The 18,310-nt window shown below is 61.0% G+C and overlaps 7 protein-coding genes across 7 annotated transcripts; 3 read left to right on the top strand and 4 right to left on the bottom strand.

Annotated features, from left to right (window-relative positions):
- Positions 1-188: 188 nt before the first annotated feature.
- On the top strand, positions 189-1,399 carry SPRG_11639 (hypothetical protein; the record flags this gene model as incomplete). Its single annotated transcript, XM_012350587.1, has 3 exons — positions 189-523; positions 576-624; positions 676-1,399. The coding sequence occupies 3 exons, from the start codon at positions 189-191 to the stop codon at positions 1,369-1,371; spliced, it is 1,080 nt and encodes a 359-aa protein (XP_012205977.1). The 3' UTR covers positions 1,372-1,399.
- SPRG_11638 (hypothetical protein) lies at positions 1,362-2,181 on the bottom strand. Its single transcript, XM_012350586.1, has one exon. It carries the CDS (start codon positions 2,165-2,167, stop codon positions 1,439-1,441), a length of 729 nt encoding a protein of 242 aa, XP_012205976.1. The 5' UTR covers positions 2,168-2,181; the 3' UTR covers positions 1,362-1,438.
- Positions 2,182-2,580: 399 nt separating this feature from the next.
- Positions 2,581-5,204, bottom strand: SPRG_11637 (hypothetical protein; the record flags this gene model as incomplete). Its single annotated transcript, XM_012350585.1, has 6 exons — positions 2,581-2,761; positions 2,812-3,049; positions 3,096-3,820; positions 3,874-4,389; positions 4,440-4,537; positions 4,676-5,204. The coding sequence occupies 6 exons, from the start codon at positions 5,202-5,204 to the stop codon at positions 2,594-2,596; spliced, it is 2,274 nt and encodes a 757-aa protein (XP_012205975.1). The 3' UTR covers positions 2,581-2,593.
- A 262-nt stretch (positions 5,205-5,466) lies between these two features.
- SPRG_11636 (40S ribosomal protein S29) lies at positions 5,467-5,926 on the bottom strand. The gene is made up of 2 exons (XM_012350584.1): positions 5,703-5,926; positions 5,467-5,648 (listed from the first exon to the last, which is right to left on the bottom strand). Exons 1-2 carry the CDS (start codon positions 5,856-5,858, stop codon positions 5,640-5,642), a joined length of 165 nt encoding a protein of 54 aa, XP_012205974.1. The 5' UTR covers positions 5,859-5,926; the 3' UTR covers positions 5,467-5,639.
- Positions 5,927-6,877: 951 nt separating this feature from the next.
- On the top strand, positions 6,878-8,491 carry SPRG_11635 (hypothetical protein). Its single transcript, XM_012350583.1, has 4 exons — positions 6,878-7,481; positions 7,532-7,825; positions 7,878-8,086; positions 8,131-8,491. Exons 1-4 carry the CDS (start codon positions 6,927-6,929, stop codon positions 8,417-8,419), a joined length of 1,347 nt encoding a protein of 448 aa, XP_012205973.1. The 5' UTR covers positions 6,878-6,926; the 3' UTR covers positions 8,420-8,491.
- A 194-nt stretch (positions 8,492-8,685) lies between these two features.
- Positions 8,686-13,243, bottom strand: SPRG_11634 (hypothetical protein; the record flags this gene model as incomplete). Its single annotated transcript, XM_012350582.1, has 4 exons — positions 8,686-10,611; positions 10,638-11,933; positions 11,975-12,694; positions 12,737-13,243. The coding sequence occupies 4 exons, from the start codon at positions 13,241-13,243 to the stop codon at positions 8,797-8,799; spliced, it is 4,338 nt and encodes a 1,445-aa protein (XP_012205972.1). The 3' UTR covers positions 8,686-8,796.
- Positions 13,244-14,101: 858 nt separating this feature from the next.
- SPRG_11633 (hypothetical protein) lies at positions 14,102-17,892 on the top strand. Its single transcript, XM_012350581.1, has 5 exons — positions 14,102-14,549; positions 14,606-14,713; positions 14,761-16,423; positions 16,470-17,574; positions 17,625-17,892. The coding sequence occupies exons 1-5, from the start codon at positions 14,107-14,109 to the stop codon at positions 17,876-17,878; spliced, it is 3,573 nt and encodes a 1,190-aa protein (XP_012205971.1). The 5' UTR covers positions 14,102-14,106; the 3' UTR covers positions 17,879-17,892.
- Positions 17,893-18,310: the final 418 nt, after the last annotated feature.

The raw sequence follows: 18,310 nt of genomic DNA, 5'->3' as shown, positions 1-18,310 counted from the left end.
TAATTCCCTTGGGCAGTGAGAGTCAACATGATAGCCACTCTCACCATCATCACTCTCATCACCTTCTCACACCGGCACTCTGGTCGTTTGCGGCATATGCCGAAACTAACATAGGTTTTAAACAGTCTGTGTAACGATTTGTGTTTTAAACACGCTGCCGTTGGAGGAATAAGCCGCCGAGTCCAACCATGAGCTACGTGACGCCGAAGAAGGAGACGCGCGGGGGCGCCAAGGACAAGCGCAAGCACAAGCCGTCGGGCGCAACGCCAGTGCCCGAGAAGAAGAAGCCCGGCTCGCGCACGGTCAACATCTCGGACACGCTCACGATCGAGTTCACGGACCCGGACGACGACGACGACGAGTCGCCGATTGTCAAGCCGGCAAAGACATTGGCCTCATCAGCATCCACAGCTGCCGCCACCGTCGATGCACCGCTGCCGCGGAGCAACCGCAAGACCCGGCGCGACATGCGGCGCTTGAGCGACAAGATGGAAACGGTCAAGGTCGACCCGACGGCGACGCCGTCTGCCACCCCAGCAAGGCAGCGCAGCCGATCGTGCTCGAGGCCAAGCCAGACGCTCCATCATCAAAGCATCAGCGCTGCCACCGACGCAGGTGCTCAAGGTACACCCTGCGATATCATCGAATCGTTGGCGGATGGTTGTCGTGCGGTAGATATTGACCGAGGTGTTTGCCGAGGTCGAGCGCGACGACCGCGCCATGTACAAGGTCAACCCGGACGTCATTCGCGAAGAGACGTCGCAGTGCGCCAAGTCGAGCCTCGTCGAGAAGACGAGCGCCGCCGACCTCAAGCGCCTCCTCACGTACGGCGAGGTGCTCCCGGATGCATTCACGGACACGATCATGCCCTTCTTGGCGCTCGAGCCGTCGGATGTCTTCTACGACTTGGGCTGCGGCACGGGCAAGATCGTCGTCCAGGTCGCGCTCGAGACGGGCCTCCGCGACGCGCGGGGTATCGAGCTCATGCTCAACCGCGTCGTCGAGGGCCAGCGCGCGCTGGACCGGCTCCGCGCCACGTACCCCGAGCACGTCAGCGACAAGGCGCTCTCGATCGTGCAAGGCGATATCTGCCACCCGGTGACGCAGCTCGCCATGATGGACGCGACCGTGGTCTTCATCAACAATGTGCTCTTCCCGCCCGAAGTCATGAGCGCGGTCTGCGACCTCCTCCTCCAGCTCAAGCACCTCAAGCGCATCGTCACGATGAAGAAGATCTGCGAGCGCCACCGCGAGGCGCGCTGCCAGCGCGACGGGAACGCGTGCACGCTCTTTGAGGACCCGCCGGTGCAAGCCAAAGTGTCTGTGTCGTGGGCCAAGCACGCGTTCGCCTACCTCTACACTGTGCGCTGACCAGCATGTATTTATAAGGCGAGAATATTGCAATAAATGTAAGTAAAAGGAGGGATCGAAGCGGCGACTAGACGGCCGTCGTGGCCTGCGCCGCCGCTTTCGAGCAAATCTTCTTGAGCATCGCTCGACCGTATGGGATAAAACTCGCGCCGTACCACAGCATCGCGCAGTACTGGATGAAGACGAGGAGGAGAACGAGGATACCGGGGCGGGACATGGTCACGGCCACGATGATCGTAAGCAGCATGGACGAGATCCAGACGATGCAGGCGACGCGCCGGATTGGCATGCACATGACCTTGAACTGATTGAGAAAACCGGTGAGGAACATGGAGCTCGAGATGGAGCAAATGTTGCCGAGCGTGTAGAAGAACGCAAAGCCCTTCACGTGCTTGGGACCACCAAACATCAAGAGCGTCGAGAGAAAGCTAAAGAGCGCGCCGGCAGCGTAGGCCGCGATCGCACCTTGGATCCGCTCCTTCTTGGAGAGGTTCGGGAAGCACTGGCACTGCGACGGCGCTTCACTTAAGAGGCCTTCCGACTCGGTCTCGGAGCCCGAGTTGGTCTCGCCATCGGCGGACGGGTTGTCGGACGAGACCACCGGCGGCGCCTTCCCCGCCGCCGTGTAGGCCGCGACCTTTGCTTCGCCGGCCTTGGCCTGCACGATCGTCGCCGCTTGGGACGCCTTCACCTTCGCCACCGCGGCTGTCGCAGCGGCCTTCTCCTTGGCGACGGACGCCGTCGCCGACGCGGCTTCGAGCGCCGATGCGCGCATCGACGTGGCCTTGGCGAGCATCTTGCGATGACAACAATTTCTATTGCCAAGCGTCCAAGCTCGCGGTTTGTATACCGACGCGTTAAAAATAACGGCCCAATCGCCGCCGACTGGCTAGTCGCACGCAACGTTGGCCTTTCAACCCTACACGTATGCGCGCAGTTGGCCCGACGCCGCCGGGCACGTCCTTGACACATGCATCCGACAAGAGCATTGCGTGCTAATGGTGCACTTGTGTGAGGTCCACCACGTCACGACTGATGTTTGGAGTTTGGCAGCGTAGCATCATGCGGTTACACCAAAGCCATGCGTCGCTAGGTTGGTGCAGTGCATTCAACCCGTTGATTTGGCCATGTCTGTTTTTGCTGGACGGGCCATTGCACCCGAACGAAGAAGATGCCCAAGGTCTTGCTCTACCAATAATACAGAGCCCCGCGAGTGTCATTTTCAGGGCACACATTGGCCCGATTCAAAGCTGCCCGTGGAAGACGTGGCGCGAATGGACCCAGTGAAGGAGCCCTTGGACGACGACGACGATGATGACGATGAGGCACGGCTGTGTGGTGCCGAGCTCTCGCTGCGCGGGCTGTCGCAGGGGTTGGGAAAGATATCCCGCTAGTTCACAGAATCCTTGGCGTGAGAAGACGAGAAGACAGTCTGCCTACCTGGTGGAAGAGCTCGCCGCTTTCGATGGACGACGATGGCGACAGGCGCCGACGCTCTTTCTTGCGCTGCAGCGAGAGCTTTTGCGTGTGGTAGAACGTAGCTCGCACCAGCGGGTCGTCAAGTATCTCACCGTCGCTCAGCGTGTTTGGTTCCACGAGCTCGCCTTCGGACACACCGTCGTCAAGGTTGCCGTTGCATTGGCTCTCACTGCTCCAGCTAGCGCTAACCTCGGATGATCTACAAACCCGACATAGTAAGTATCAAGGTATCGAGACATGGGTACCGAGAGAGCGATGCGAGACTCGCGGCCACCTCGCGCTCGATCGGCACGGTGTAGAGCTTGGAGGCCACGGGCACAATCTCCGGCTCTTGGCGAGCCCAAGCCAGGTACGACGCTTCTACTGGAGACATCGGTGGCGCGGGTGGCGGCGGCATCTCCAACACCGTCCGTGACGGCGCCAACACGATCGGAGTGGTTGCGAGGGGAGCTGGCACAGCGGTTCGCCGCAAGCGCTGCATACGAAGCGCCCGAAGCGTCGTCATGAGGGGCGTACGCTCTTCCGTGCGTTGCTGCGCAATCGACGCGCGCTGGTCGGGCGATGCGTGGAGGAGCTTTCCGAGGAGTGTTTTCCCTGGAAGGTCCGCCAACGTCCAAGACGGCGCTGGTGTCGCCTCTACTTCGTCAACTACCACTTGTACTTCCTTGTCTTCGACGACCGGCGATGGCGGCTCGGGGGAAGCCAAGTCGGTGGTGTCGGTCGCCATGTCCGCGACTTCCTTTGCCGCGATTGGCGGCGGCGGTATCGTCGTTGGCGGGGTCGAAACTACTTCACGACGCAACTCGTTTTGAACGAGGGTCTTGACCAAGTCGAGCATGTTTCTATCGTCGTCCGGCTCGAGCTCGTGGATTTCTGGTGGCGCAGTCAGCTGGCTTGGCTCAAAGTCATTCACGTCCGCTGCGGACCGACTGTGGTCTGCAAGCAGCTGCCGCGTGAGCTCCCGCAGTACCTAGCCCAGCATACACCATCAATCGCGAAGACATACATCGTCTAGAAGCCTACGTTCTCGTCCAGGCTCTCGGCGACCTCGGACGGCATCTCGCTTTGTAGCGACTCAACGATGCGGTTCACCACGTAGTCGGTGACCGACGCCTCGACGACCTGCATCGGTGGCGCATCGCCCGTCGTATCCGCAACGACAATCGGTGCGGTGGTTGATATCGGTGGCGGTGGCTGCTTTCGGGGCGCCACCGCAATCATGTCTCGCGCCGGGTGTTCGTGCGCGGCCAAAACGAACGCGGCAAACTGCCGGAAGTCGATGAGGCGCCGCGACGAGTGCGCGAGCTGCGCCGCTTGCTCGAAGAAGAGCGTGATGCGCGTCGGGTGCAGCGTGATGCGGAGGCGGTGCAGCGCGACCGAAACCTCGAGCGCATTGAGGTACCCGTCGCGGTCGCTGTCGAGGTCGTTAAAGAGCCGCCGAAGCAGCGTCATGGACGGACCGGAGCGAGGCCCGCCATACACAACGTCGCCAGGAAAGCCAAACGTCGCCGATGGCATCGTCCGGCGGTCCGAGAGCACCTACCACAATCCTATCGTCGCGTGCTAGCAACGCACACGAGGAAACGCACTTGCTTGCCAATCGCAGACGGGACTTCGGGCGGTGCAACGCGCCTTGGTGGCAGATGCGCACGCACTGGCGACGACGGTGCCGAGGCAGACGATGCGTCTGGAACCTGCTTTTCGTCCAACGGTATATAAGGCTGCGGGGGCGCCTCAGACACTACTGTGCGCTGCGATGCAGCGAGAGGAGCAGGTGAAGCGAGCGGTGGCGAGGCGGGTCGTGGAGGAGTGACCAATGGAGGACGGGGCGGTGTTGTGAGCTGCGCCACAGGCAGTGGGTCGATGCTCCGTGGCGCCGCTGCGAGCGATGGCGGCTCTTGCTTGAGGACGCGCTTCGGCAGTGTCTTCTTCTTGGCCGCCTCGTTTTCCTTTTGTGCCCGGGCGTCGCGGATCTCTTTTCGAAGGGCCGTCGCACGAGCTTCGTTCGCGGGTTGGATGACACGGGCCGGCACGGTGGGCACTGGAACCTCGGGCTTGGGCGCGGCCCGTGGCGGTACGACCACTGTCGCGACTACAGGTGCTTTGGGCTTCACGGCAGGTTTCCGACGCAGCGGCTTGGGGGCTGCAATCTCCATGCTCGGATCGTGCCGGAGCTTGGTCGCGATGTGCGCAATGCGCGATGCGACGTCGCGCGGGATGTCCATGGTCCGCCAATCCATGCGCCGGTGGTCGTCCATGTGGTAGTCGAGCATGGACACGCCAAGCCGCTTCTCGATTGCCCACGCGCGCTCCGTCGCTGCGCGCAGGAGGGCATACTCCGGCTCGAAATCCATTCCTGAAAGATTTGGCTGCGGCCTGTCGAAAGAATCCGGATACGAGGAGTTCCAACACCATGGACCACCAGCGCCAGGGCGGCGCATGAGCTCGGCGCATGGTCTCGCCGTGCACTTCCATGCTACACTCGCGCTACAGGCCTGCACAGCGCTTGCTATAGACAAAGCGAGAGCGTGCATGCGTAACAACCGGCGCGCGGCAGGTAGAAGAGACTGCCCTACAAGCTGCGCTGCAGACGAGGCCAGCACCGAGACGCACGAGTATAGCGCAATGACCATGTTACCACGAACGTGTTAAATCCAGACAACAGCGGTCACGACGCCACTTTGGTATGGATGTCCCTTTCTTTCCACAGCACCGAAGTCGGAAGCTGCGCATCGCGCGGCGGCCTTGTCTCTCCAACAAATCCGGGCGCGCGAGGCCATGGTGCTAATTTACCGGTACTACAAGAGCAGAGGTCATGAGCCTTTCAGCGCCGACGCGGTCATCGGTCGTACCTTGATGAAGCCAATCTGCGTGGCGCGTTCACGGAAGCAGCGGCGGCACATGTTCAGGCCGTACTTGCTGATGAGACCACGGGTCGTGGCGCACGTGCGGCAGTGGCGCGAGTCCTTGCCGTAGTTACGGGGGTGCGTGTAGTGCAAGTTGGTCATCCTGATTAAACTTTTGCAGCTATAATGCCAAAGAAAGAGAGTGAGCCACCGCAGGATGAAACCCTGGCTTCGTTACCGGTTGGTTGGCTGGGAACCCCGCCGGATGACGAAGCCTGGGAACCAAATATTATTTCAACCAATCGACGCGCATCTCGCGTTTCATTGGTCAAAATATGAGCGTGCACTCGGATTGGCCCATCTAAAGCATACGCTCTCGCAGGACCTGCGATATTACATAAATGGCGCGCACCCGGCGACTGCGGACTTGCGCGGACCATATCGCACTTGTGGGGAGTCTACCGCACTTGAGTGGAGCCTAACGGGCTGGCCAATCGGAGCGCGATAGGAAGAGAATTCAAGTGCCGTTATGAGTCGGCACCGCGCGTGCTTGACGCGAAGCTCACGCAACCTTCTTGCGCCTGTGCTGCATGTTCCTTGCATCAGCTATCGTTCTCATGCGCTTGCGGCTACATCAAACCGTCTACCGTGACACAACATCGAGATGCTGCTGTGGCAGACCGGCGCTGCAGCACGTCGTGCCTGAAAATGGCGTGCTTCTAGCTTGCGCAAGGAGGATGTGGTCAGTCACGTAGCTTATGTAGCGCCGATCGCGTGACATACAACTCCTAGTATAGTGGACGGGTTAGTGGGTATGATCGGCGGAAGTCTTCGGACGAATCTGGCGACCAAGAAGGACAAACATCGTGGCTTCAACTGTTGGCGCTGGTGCATAGTCGCCACAGCTCCATATATAAATGAAGCTGTTTGTGTCATGCTTCCGGCCTTTCTTGTGGACGGTTGCACATCAATGGGTGCACGTGATTGGAATTTCAGCCAATCCAATGTGCGTCTGTTGCCTCTCGCCCATCCATTTGCGAAAAAGTCGCATTCGCGCGCATGGGATTGGCTGAAATTCAAAAAACAGCCAATCGCAGCGCCAACCTCCGACAAGGCATCGGCTTCGTGTTCGACATTTTTGTCCTTTTTTGCGGAGGAGTTACGTGCCGAAACATCTTGGTGTTTGTATGAAGAGAGTCAGGAGCGCAAGACTAACTCCAGAAATTTACCATGATAACGATGAAGCACGAGTCGAGCCAGCAGCTCCTGCACCACGAGGACCCACTCGACGGCGACGACGACGACGACGTGCCAGAGCCGACGCAGGTCCATGCAAAGGACCTCGAGGCGACGCCCGTGGCCTTTAGCGCTGACGACGTCTCGATGCTGCACTACTACCTCGAGTCGGCCGACGAAGAGGGCATGACCAAGCACCTCCAGGAGCGGAAGCGCCTCGATCGCCACCGCATCAACAACATTCGCCACCGCCAGCGCAAGCAGTGTGAGCACGCCGACCTGCGCAAGATGGCCGAGGCCATGGAACACAAGCTCCGGGTGCTCCAGGCGCGGGCCGCGCGCCGCAAGGCGACGACCCACATGGACCCGGAAGAGACCTTGCGCAACATTGAAAAGTGGAAGGAGGCCACCAAGTCCGAGAAGCGCCGCCGCGAAGAGGCCGTCGAGGAGAAAGAGCTCTTGACGGCCTCGACCACGTCGCACCGAGGCCTCATCCAAATGTACTACAAACGCATTCTCGTCGACAGCTCTGTGCTCAACAATCCGCTGGTAGCATCACCCAGGCAAGCGCGCGAGGTCACTCACTCTCTCGTCTCTAGCTGCTCGAGAACGAACCGTTCGTGATGAACACGCTCATCGGGTGCGACCATACGCGAGCCCAAGGGTATCGCTGGATCAGCGGTCAAATGCACCGGCAGCTCGACGTCGCGCTGTCCTACTTGCACTCGTACATTGGCCACACGATCGAAGAGAAGACCAAGATCTTCCTCGGCGACTCGTCCGTCGACCTCGTGCGCCATCGCATGTGGCCGTGTCCCTTTGCCGTCGTGGCGCAGTCGGGCTGGGAGTCGTTTACGCGCATGTCGACGGGCAATCTGCCTCGCAAGACGTCGGTACGACCCCATCGCACGTCGCCAGCAGACTCTTTACGATATGTCTATGCAGAGCCTCGAGGTCATCGACGTCAACACGTGCTACACCCGCATCCTCATTGAAGACGGCATTGGCCCCAACCAGCCGCTGACGCTCAATATGCTCCAACGCCGCTTCGTCGAGGACTCGCGCGTTGTCATTACCTTCCGCACGATCGCCGAAGACTCGACGTTCCCTCTCAACAACCCGATCGAGCACGGCGACCTCTCGATCGCAGGCTGGTACGACATGCAAGATGCGATCATCGGTAGTCATGGAGAAGTAGGCTGTCGTTTGAGCGCGTCACCGACTCGTCGGCGCGCTGCCGCGTCTTTGTCAAGTTCCGATCGACGGTCGAGAACGACGAGGAGGTCGTCGACTTGACAGCAATTCCGAGCGCGACGGCCACGAACCGCAAGACGCGCGCCAACCAGTGGATCATGAGCATCATCGCCAAGATGTACGACGCAGTCGACACGGCGACGCTCCGCGGCGTCAACGCGCCGGCGCCGGCGACACCACAGCTCGAGGTCCTCCGCAAGACAGAGCAGGACGAAGCCGCCCAGAGCCCGTAGATGGCGCCCATGCTCGTAGCATATATATATGTATCTCCCGCCATTATTATAAAACCCGTGTTTGTACCACACAATCGCCTTCTTCTCACGGCCTGAAGAAGAGGGAGGTTAGAACACCCGATTCCCAGCCGAACCGCCTTGGCAGTCTCCGACGACGTTGCTGCCGACCAAGGGTCCATCAGCTGTTGAGTTAAGAATCCCTTGGGCTCAATGCACCGTACATCGTAGCATGACCCCAACCCTAGTGTCCTCAGCGATGGCGTTAACTCGCCAAGATGGGATTCTTCTGCTAAACTACCTAGTATTACATGGGGACGAGAGAGTGGCTACATGCGTATATTAAAAACGTAGACACGAGCACGATGGATGCATAGGGCTTAGTACCCGTACGACCGTTGGTACGAGTTGGTTTGGCCCGGCACAAACGGCGCGGGCGGCGCGGGTGCACCCGAGATGGTGTAGGTTTCCGTGACGGCGAGCAACGAGTCATTGTACAATCCAATGGTCATCTCCAAGTCTTCTTGGCACTGCATCGCGCGCGGGATGAGCTCGACGTTGGCAAACGGGTTGTCGAGGTTGGCCGACATTTGCAGACGCGGCTGGAGCTGCACGCAGACCTTGAGCAAATGCTGCACCTCCGAGTTGCGCCGCAGGTCGCCCTGGGCGCTGCGGATCGCACCCAAGAGCACAGCGACCGCTTGCTCGGTTTGCATGAGCTCCTCTTCGTCCAGCGGCGTCGGGAGCTCTGTCGGGAGGCGCGCGCGCTCGCGGGCCGCGAGGGCCTCGGCGCCAACGACGTTCGAGTTGGTCGGCGAGTCGAGGTATTCGCCCGACATACCCGACGACATGACCGTCGCGTTCTGGCGCTGGATCTGCTGCACCTGGCGCGAGAGGTTGAGGAACCGGTCGAGCTCCGGCACGGCAAGCGTGTTGGGGAGGCGAGCACACAAGTCGAGCACTTCCTTCATGTAGCGCTCGAGGCCGGCCTTGCGCTCCTCGACGATTTCGTTCGAGTTGCCCGTGCGGCCCGCAAAGACGCCGCCGAGACGGTGCTTCTTCGGGAAGAGCGGGAGCGATCCGACGGTCGGCGGGATCTTGTGCTTGAGGTCCTTGTGCAGCTTCTCAAAGACGCTAAAGCGGTGCGAGACGAGCCAGTACGTGGGCTGCGGCGCGTCCTTCGGCTGCCACCCGCAGCGCAACACGTACACCGTGTACTCGGCATAGTTTTCGTCCTGGAGCATCTGCGTGCCATGGAGGCCGCACTGGAAGTAGCCGTCGTGGATCAAAATGCGCGTGCCTTCCATGCTAAACGTGCCCGGCGGCTGCGAGAGCGCCAGCGTCGACATGGACCGCGTGCGGTAGCCATAGTACCGGTGGTCGGCCGCGCTCGAGCGCGGACCACTCGCGGCCGTGAGCATCGAGCCGCACTCCATGCAGTTGTTGCCGTTGGCCGTGTTGTTGGACGACCCGCAGGCCGGGCACCGGATCTGGATACCGGCCGCCTGCGCCGAGTAGAGGCGCTGGAGCGACTCGGCTTCCTCCGGCGTCATGACCGGACCCTGCGGCGGCTGCGGCGGCTCCAAGAGGAACGGGACAAGCTCCTCGTACTCCGACTGGTCGATCGCACCGCTCAAGAGGAGCTCGTTGAGCTGCTTGAGCTGCTCCTTGTTCTCGTCCGAAATGTTGTCCGGGATGTCGACCACGTTGACGTTGCAGCCCTGCGTCGACGACATCGCGTTGACCGTCGCGAGACCGCCGAGAAGGCTCGCGCTGAGGGCGGCCGCATCCAGTAGCGCCTGCTCCTTGCGCTTGTTGGCCTCTTCGCGCTCGCGGATCATGCGCTGCTCGAGGTCGTGGGCTTCTTGCATCGCGCGGCGCTCGGCCTGGCGCTCCTGCTCGACAGCAGCCGCGGCCTCGGCCGCAGCCGCCTCGGCTTCACGCACGGCGGCTTCGGCGGCGCGAGCAAGCGAAATTGCCTCGGCTTCGGCACGCTTGGCGTCGTCTTCCATGCGGCGGCGCTCCTCTTCGGCCACGGCCCGGAGCTCGGCTTCGCGCAACGCCGCGTCAGCAGCGCGGCGCGCCTCCTCGGCTGCCCGTTGTGCGGCTTCCTGCTGGCGCTTGGCTTCTTCGGCCTGGCGACGGCTCTCTGCAGCTCGGGCGTTGGCGAGTGCAATCATCTCGAGCTTCTTGGCCTTGTAGTTCTGGCGGCCCTTGTCACCTCAAAGTGCGCCTGGATCAGGATCGCCGACGCCTTCTGCTTGAGGAACTGGTGGCGCACGTTGAAGCCGCGCCACCAAATCTGAATCTTGCGCACGCTGTCCTTGCGGAACTGGATCTTGCGCAAGAGACGGCGCAGCTCGAGCTGCGCGAGCACCTTGGCAAGAGCGACGCGCCACCGGCGGCGCGCGAGCCAGAGCTTCATGCGGCCCACAATGTGCGGGCCATCGACGGCCCAGTTGATCTTGAGGATCGAGTCGAGGATCGCAATCTTGCCGGCCTTGAAGAAGAGCTTGGTGATACCGAGCTTGTACGATTCCATGGGCACTTGGAACGCCCAGAGGATCGCCGTGATGAGCGTCGCGTCGCTCTGGTTCGCAAAGAGGCGCTGCGCGTCCGGCGGCATAAACTTCTTGTACGCGTTCACGAGCTCCGAGTACGCGACGCGGGTCGGGAGACCGACCTTGAGCACTTGGGCGGTTTGCATGATACCTTGGCACCGCAGCTGGCCGACCACGTAGCGCGGGTCGAAGAGGCCCATGCGCATGAGCGCGTTGGGCTTGATGCACCGGATAAAGTTGCAGCGCGTCGCGTCGAGCGTGTCGACGAGCTCCTGCATCTGCTTGGAAAACTTGGCGGCGACGCTCTTGAGCAGCTTCTTCTTCCCGGGCTTGACGACCTCGTTCGCCTCCTCGTCAAAGAGCTCGCGCACCTCGGGCATCGACGAGCTCAGAAAGAGGTCGGCCATGTCCTTGGGGATCGTGTCGTTGTTCTTGTCGATGAACGCGCCGACCGTATACGAGACGCAGCCGGCAAAGTGGCGCACGATAAACATCTCTTGCATGTCCTTTGGGTGCGGGCGCGGGAAGAACGCGTTCTTGTCGTGCGTGCGGTGCAGCATCGCGAGAAACTTGGCGTCCGTCGGCTTGGGGTTCGCGGCTTCGTTGTCGAGGAGCTGGAGGATACCGGACGGCTTGCCCGCAATGAGCTCGACGCACTCGCGGTTGTCCGGCCAGTCAATCTTGCCGACCGAGATGCCTTCGCGCTTGTAGAGCTCCATTTCCGCGATAAAGACTTGGTTGTTGAACGTCGTCTGGAGCACTTCGTTCGTGTAGTTGATCAAGAGCTGCTCGAAGTCGTTGCGCTGGAACGACTCGAACCCAAAGATATCGAGCACGCCAATGTACGGCAAGGGCGCCGGGTCCTGGCCGAGCGACTTGTTGACTTGCTGGATGATCCAGTCAAAGAGACGCCCGTAGACCGACTTGGCGATCGCGTCACGCGCATACACGGCGTTCTGCGCGTTGCGGCGCGCGATAAAAGCTCGTTGCGCGTGACGATCTCGCGCTCGGTGATGACCTTGAGCAGCGCCTTGTCGTCGACGCCGAGGAGCTTGGCCGAGAGCGCAAGCGCCTTGGTCGCGTCCGCCGACTGCACGATCGCAGCCTCGCCTTCCGGCGTGTCCTCTTCGTCAAACTCAATGTTACCCATGTGCAAGAGACCCGCGACGACCGAAAAGATCGTGTTTTGCTTGGCGTCCGGAAGGCCGACGCACGAGAGACCGTTGACGACATGCGCGTAGTTGGCCTTGTCGTCCGTGTCCTCGGCCGTGTAGCAGTTGCTCTGGTTGAGGTAGTGGTAGTCGTCGGGGCGCGTGAGCTGGAAGTCGCGCTTCTGGTCGGGCGACGCGCCGGCGAGGAGCTGGTAAAAGATGTGAAAGTTGCGCTCGCCATCGACTTGGTACACGAGGCGCGACTTTTCGAGCAAGTACGTCTCGACGAACGCACCCGCGAGCTTGAAGAGGCCGTCCGACGTGAACTGGAGCTTCATAAACTTGCCGAAACGACTCGAGTTGTGGTTGCGGAGCGTCTTGGCGTTGCCAAAGGCTTCGAGGATCGGGTTCTGCTCAATGAGGCGGTTGTCGAGCGAGTTGGTGTTCTCGTGGCGCTTGTTGACGAACGTCTCAACCTCGGCCGCGTTCGTCTTCTTGCCAAAGACACCACGCGTCGTCAAGTGCTTGAGCACGATCTTGGACGACTCGGTCTTACCGGCACCCGACTACATACGCATGAGTCATGTGCCATCATGATCGCAGTGTACCTCGCCAGAAATGACAACGGACTGGTTCGTTGGCATCTCGCGCGTCGAGTTGTAGACCATTTGCTGGTAGGCCATTTCTGCGATCGCGTACGGGTGCGGCGGGCAACTCGTGTTGTTGACGATCTCCGAGACGCGCGGGTCCGCCAGCGGGCGCAGCGGGTTGACCGCAATGAGCACGTTGGCCATAAACGTGTACGGTCGCTGGTTGTCGAGCTTCGAGCGCTCCGAGAGGTTGTGCAAAACACCGGGCTCGTGGATGTAGTAGAGCGCAGTCATGTCGTCCGTCACGCGCGGGTTCTGGGGCAGCGCGAGGCCGCGGTCGACCTGCGCGACCTTGTGGTGGTGGTTGCGCACGGTCACCTTGAGCCCGCCGATGGCCATGACGGACGCGAGCTCCCAAACCGCGTCGTGGCCAGGGACCCAGACCATGTCCCCGACGTTGATGGGCATGGTCTCGCTCTCCTCGCCCTTGGCGCCTTGCTTGCTGATGACGCCGGGCGTCGCCATGCTCTCTTCCGGGCCGAAAAAGCGAAAATAAAACCTCGCGGAAATCCGGGCAAGAAATCCCCGCCCCTGATTTGCGGCGAAACGCTGCAACCGCTCCTATTCTACGCGCGCCACTTCTGCATCTGGTTGCTGGACAGAAATGAGCCAATCAGCGACGCCCATTCGCGTGATCGGCGCGGCAACTTCGATCGATCGAAGTTTTTGCATACAAACACCAAGTTACCAAAAGTCGGCAAACAAATGACCCCGTTGGCGACCCAAGGTCGTTGAAGTTGACCTCGACGGCAAAAGATCGGACGGGTGCTGTCTCGGGCCGTCGCGATGTCGATACCACATGGACAGCCAACTGGTACCATCGTCTCCTCATCAGCTCGCCCAGAGATGAGTTTAACGCTCGGTGAGCCGCCAAGACGGCAATGAACCGGTGCATTGTCGCCACTGACTGCTTCTGTTCGTTACGCCGACTATCCGGATAATTGCAGGACGTAGTAATGCGGCTTCCAAATGCGCACTCTCTTCGTTACCGACAGTCCGGATACCGAGCAGGATGTTGATTGGCATAAAAGATTGTTTTTTGGCGAATCATCGATGCCGTGGATGGATTGACGAAGCAGCTTATGATTGGCCGAATGGATTGAATCGACCTTGGATTTTGACCAATGAACGTCCGCAACGCTTATTTTTATGGGCAACCGCTCGTTGCTGCAGTCAGTATTCGATATATTCTCGCGTAATTAAATGCATTAACGAGGGGGATTTGTATGTCTGTGTTGGAATAAAATGATGTGAAATTTAAAACAAATAGCAGCCGCCCATGTGCGACGCACGTGTCCAAGGCAAAACCTCATTTTCGCCCGACCGCAATGTCGCTCCTCAAGGAAGTGAACGCCCATGCGACGGTGGCATGGAGCCCGATGAAGCACAGATCCAACCTCATGGCCCTTGGATCCAAGGACGGCGTCGGCGTCGGCTTCGACAACTATGGCGGCGAGCTCCAGCTCTTCTCTATGGACTTTGCCGACGTGTCGCCATTGCCCGTGCAATTGGGCAGCATCAAGACGTCGTCGCGCTTCATGACCATGTCGTGGGCTGATGTCCTCAAGCATCAGAGCACGTGCGAATTGGGCCTCCTCGCTGGCGGTATGGCCGACGGCACCGTGAGCATTTGGGACCCGAGCAAGATGAGCAACCCGGCGACGCAGGCCGCGGCCGAAGTGGGCAAGGTCGCCCGTCACAAGGGCCCTGTCAACGCGCTCCAGTTCAACCCGCACAGAGACAGCTCGCACTTGCTGGCCTCGGGTGGCGCGTACGTCCAATCGAACGCGGTGGACGCTGTGACTCATGCCTCGTGTTTGTGTGCAGGGACGGCGAAGTCTTTATTATGAGCGTCGACAAGCTCAACGCGCCGCCGCAGGTCTTTACGCCGGGTGGGCCCAGCTATGTCGCGCAGCCTGGCAACGAAATCACTTGGTACATGCAACGTGGTCGAGATCGATCCGACTCATCGCGCTGCGTAGCGTCGCATGGAACTCGCAAGTGTCGTACATCCTCGCCGCGGGCTCGCAGAATGGTACCGTGACGATCTGGGATCTCAAGCAGAAGAAGCCGTGGTGCGAACTCAAGGACCCGCAGCGCGGCGCCGTCTCGGCGATCGCCTGGAACCCGAGCGAGGGCATGCACATCATCACAGCGTCCAGCGACGACCAGCGCCCGGTCCTGCGGCTCTGGGATCTGCGCAGCTCGACGTCGACGCCCCTCGCCGAGTTGCACGGCCACACGGCGGGCATCCTCTCGATCTCGTGGTGTCCGAATGACCCGGGCCTCGTCCTCTCGACGGCCAAGGACAACCGCACGTTGCTCTGGGACCTCTTCTCGGGCCAGCCGATGTTTGAGTTTCCGTCCAACTCGCCGGCCGCTCCGGTCGGTGGTCCCGGTCAGTTTTTCGCCGGTGGCGGCGGTGGCCAGCGCCGCTTCAATGTTCAGTGGTCGCCCAAGATCCCCGCGGTGGCGTCCGCCTGCACGTTTGACGGCAAGGTCCAAGTATGGGGCCTCGCGGGCAGCGGCGGTCCGTCGACGCGTGCGCCCAAGTGGCTGCAGCGCCCGGCCTCGGCGACCTTTGGCTTTGGCGGCAAGCTCACGGTCGTGACGCCATACCCCAACCCGGCGCAGTCGCAGTACCAGCAAGTCAAGGAGTACCGTCCGGTGCACATTCACAAGATCGTGACGGACCCTGCGACGGTGCAGGCGGCCGATCTCTTGGAGCAAGCGCTTGCCGGGAAGGACTTTAAGGGGCACTGCGACAAGAAGATTGCGTCGTCGCCCTCGGACGCCGACGTCTGGAGCTTCATGAAGGTGCTCTTTGAAGACGACGCGCGCCAGCATCTGCTCTACCATTTGGGCTACGACGCGGCCACGATCAAGGCGGATGCGGACAAGTACTTGGGCAAGACGGCCGAGCCCGCGCCGATCGCGGCGGCCCCGGCATCGGCGTCCGCCGAGGACATCTTTGCCGCCGGTAGCCTCTCCACCGAGAGCCTCAGCGCGGACCTTCCAGCGGCGGCGCCCAAAGACACGAGTGCCCGTCTCTCCCCTGTCTCGCTGCCGCAGTACACGGAGGCGTCGGAAGATGTCATCAAGCGCTCGCTCCTTGTCGGCGACTTTGCGTCGGCCGTCGAGGTCTGCCTCCAAAACCACCAGTTTGCCGACGCACTCTTGCTCGCGTGCCAAGGCGGCGCCGACCTTTGGAACGTGGCGCAGGAGGCCTGCATCGCGGCGGCCCAGGCGCGGCCGTTCATGAAGATCGTCAACGCGATGCTCAAGAGCGACCTCGGCTCGCTCGTCGACGACTCGGAGCCGGAGCTCTGGACCGAGACGCTTGCGATTCTCACAACGTACGCCAAGAGCGATGAGTTTGCGCCGCTCTGCGACCGCCTCGCGGCCAAGCTCGAGGCCGCGGGTGACAGCGCGTCGGCGACGCTCTGCTACATGTGCTCGGTGAACGTCGAGAAGATTTACTCGGCGTGGGTCAAGGAGGCCGCCGTCCAGGCCAAGACGCGCGACCCGGTTTCGGTGCTCCAAGATCTCATCGAGAAGATTTCGATCTTTGCGCAAGCGACGGCCAACCCGGACCAAGATCTGAGCCCGGCGATTGCCGAGCAGTTTGCTGCATACGCCTCGCTCGTACGTGACGCATTGGTCGAGGGTTGACTGATATAATGCATCTTAGATGGCGTCGCAAGGCCGCCTTGATATTGCGGCCCGGTACGCCAAGTTTACGGACTTGAGCTGTGCGATCATCCGCGACCGCGTCTTCCATGCGGCGCCGATTCCCGGAGTCCGTGCCCCGCCGTTCCCGTTTGCGGATGCTGCCGCTGCCCAGCCCGTCGCGCCCCAGCAGCAGCAGCAACCACAGCAGCGCCAGGCGCCCGCACGCAACACGCAGTATGCTGCGCCTGCCGCCAACAAGTCCTATGCAGCTCCCAGCAACGCCTATGCGCCGCCCGCTGCCGCCAACGCCTATCAGGCGCCCCCGGCGGCCCATGCGACACCTGCGGCCAACACGTACCCGACGCCTGTGCCCGCGCCGTACCCCAACCAGGCGTACAATGCGCCTGCACCAGCGTACCCGGGTGCGACCCCTGGCTACGCTGCGGCTCAAGGGGCTGGGTACCCTCCCGCGGCTGGATACCCGAACCCTGCTGTGGCGCCTCCCGCGCCGGCTCAACCGGGCTACCAGACGTACGCTGGCCAGCAAACGAGTGCGTACGGCCCGGGCTCGAACACCGGTTACCCCAACCCTACTGCAACGTATGGTCCTGGGTCTAACAGTGGTCGCCCGAAGCCTGCTGCGACCTACGGTCCTGGCTCCAACAGCGGCTACCCCAAGCCTGGCCAAGGGTTCAACACGCCGTCGCAGCCGCCTGCTGCCGCGCCGGTCGGTCAATTCCGATCGGGTGCCTCGTACGGAGCGCCTGCTGCACCGCCGGCTGCCGCATACCCCGGCGCGCCACAAGCGTACGCACCGGCGCAGACGTTTGGGACGGCGTCGCAGTCGTCGGTACCGGTCACGTCGTCGCGCATCGTGACAGCGCCCGTCGACATCAACCGCCACAAGACGGACGGCTTTGTGAGCAGCGTTGGCAACAAGGACCTCATCCGCAAGTACGGCAACGCGACGAGCGCCATCATGTCGCCGACCGAAGATGAGAAGAAGGGCTTCTCGGCGCCACGGCCCGCTCGGCTGCACGGACAGCGTCTCGGCCGAAGACTTGATCATCGTCGAGACGTTCAATGGCTTGGTCGCCCGACTGGAGGGCGCCTCGCTCAACCCGGTATGGCAACCAATGTTCATGCGACGCGTCTCATGCGTGGACACATATAGGCGGAGCAAAAGATGCTTGTCGAGGGCCAGAAGGCCAAGGACCTCATGTTTACCAAGCTCAATGTGGCCGAGCTGAGCCCGAGCGTCGTCAAGAGCCTCCACGACATGGTCGGTGCCATCGGACGCAGCGACATTCGGAGCGCTTTGCACATCCACACGGGCCTTGCGACGTCCGACTGGGCGGCGCACAAGGACTGGCTGCGCGGCATGAAGACGCTCCTCCAGCTCGCGCTCAAGCGCTCATAAAGAGATAGTAAAATGACTACAGATCTAGTTTCCTAGTTGACATGGGTTGCGATTTGGAGGGGACCGGCTCTCGCCCCCACCCCAAAGTAGGGGGTGGGTCGCAAAAACCGTTCCATGGGTCCCACATAAATTGCCAAAGAAATAAATTCTTTGGAACCCTACTTGTCAGGTAGGGCGTTAGTTTCCTTACTCATAGAGTTTAAGCCACCAGTGAGTAGGCGCGTCGGCGGGTGTAGCTATGGATCACTACGTGTTCTCCACGTACGTTTTGAGGTAAATAGATTCGGCTGTGGCCACAGATATATTCTGTTTGAAACAGTGTTTCTAATACAGAATGTTTGCCGACGGTCCAGACTGTCAGCCTTAACACAACAAACAGGTCGACTGAAATTCCAAATCGGAATAAGAACTTGGACCAAGCAAGCCATGGACGAGCCTAG

The sequence above is a fragment of the Saprolegnia parasitica genome (assembly GCF_000151545.1).
Source record: "Saprolegnia parasitica CBS 223.65 unplaced genomic scaffold supercont2.67, whole genome shotgun sequence".
Classification (NCBI taxonomy): domain Eukaryota; phylum Oomycota; class Saprolegniomycetes; order Saprolegniales; family Saprolegniaceae; genus Saprolegnia; species Saprolegnia parasitica.
The sequence above is the reverse complement of the archived record's forward strand: the minus strand, read 5'-3'. Positions and strand labels throughout refer to the sequence as shown.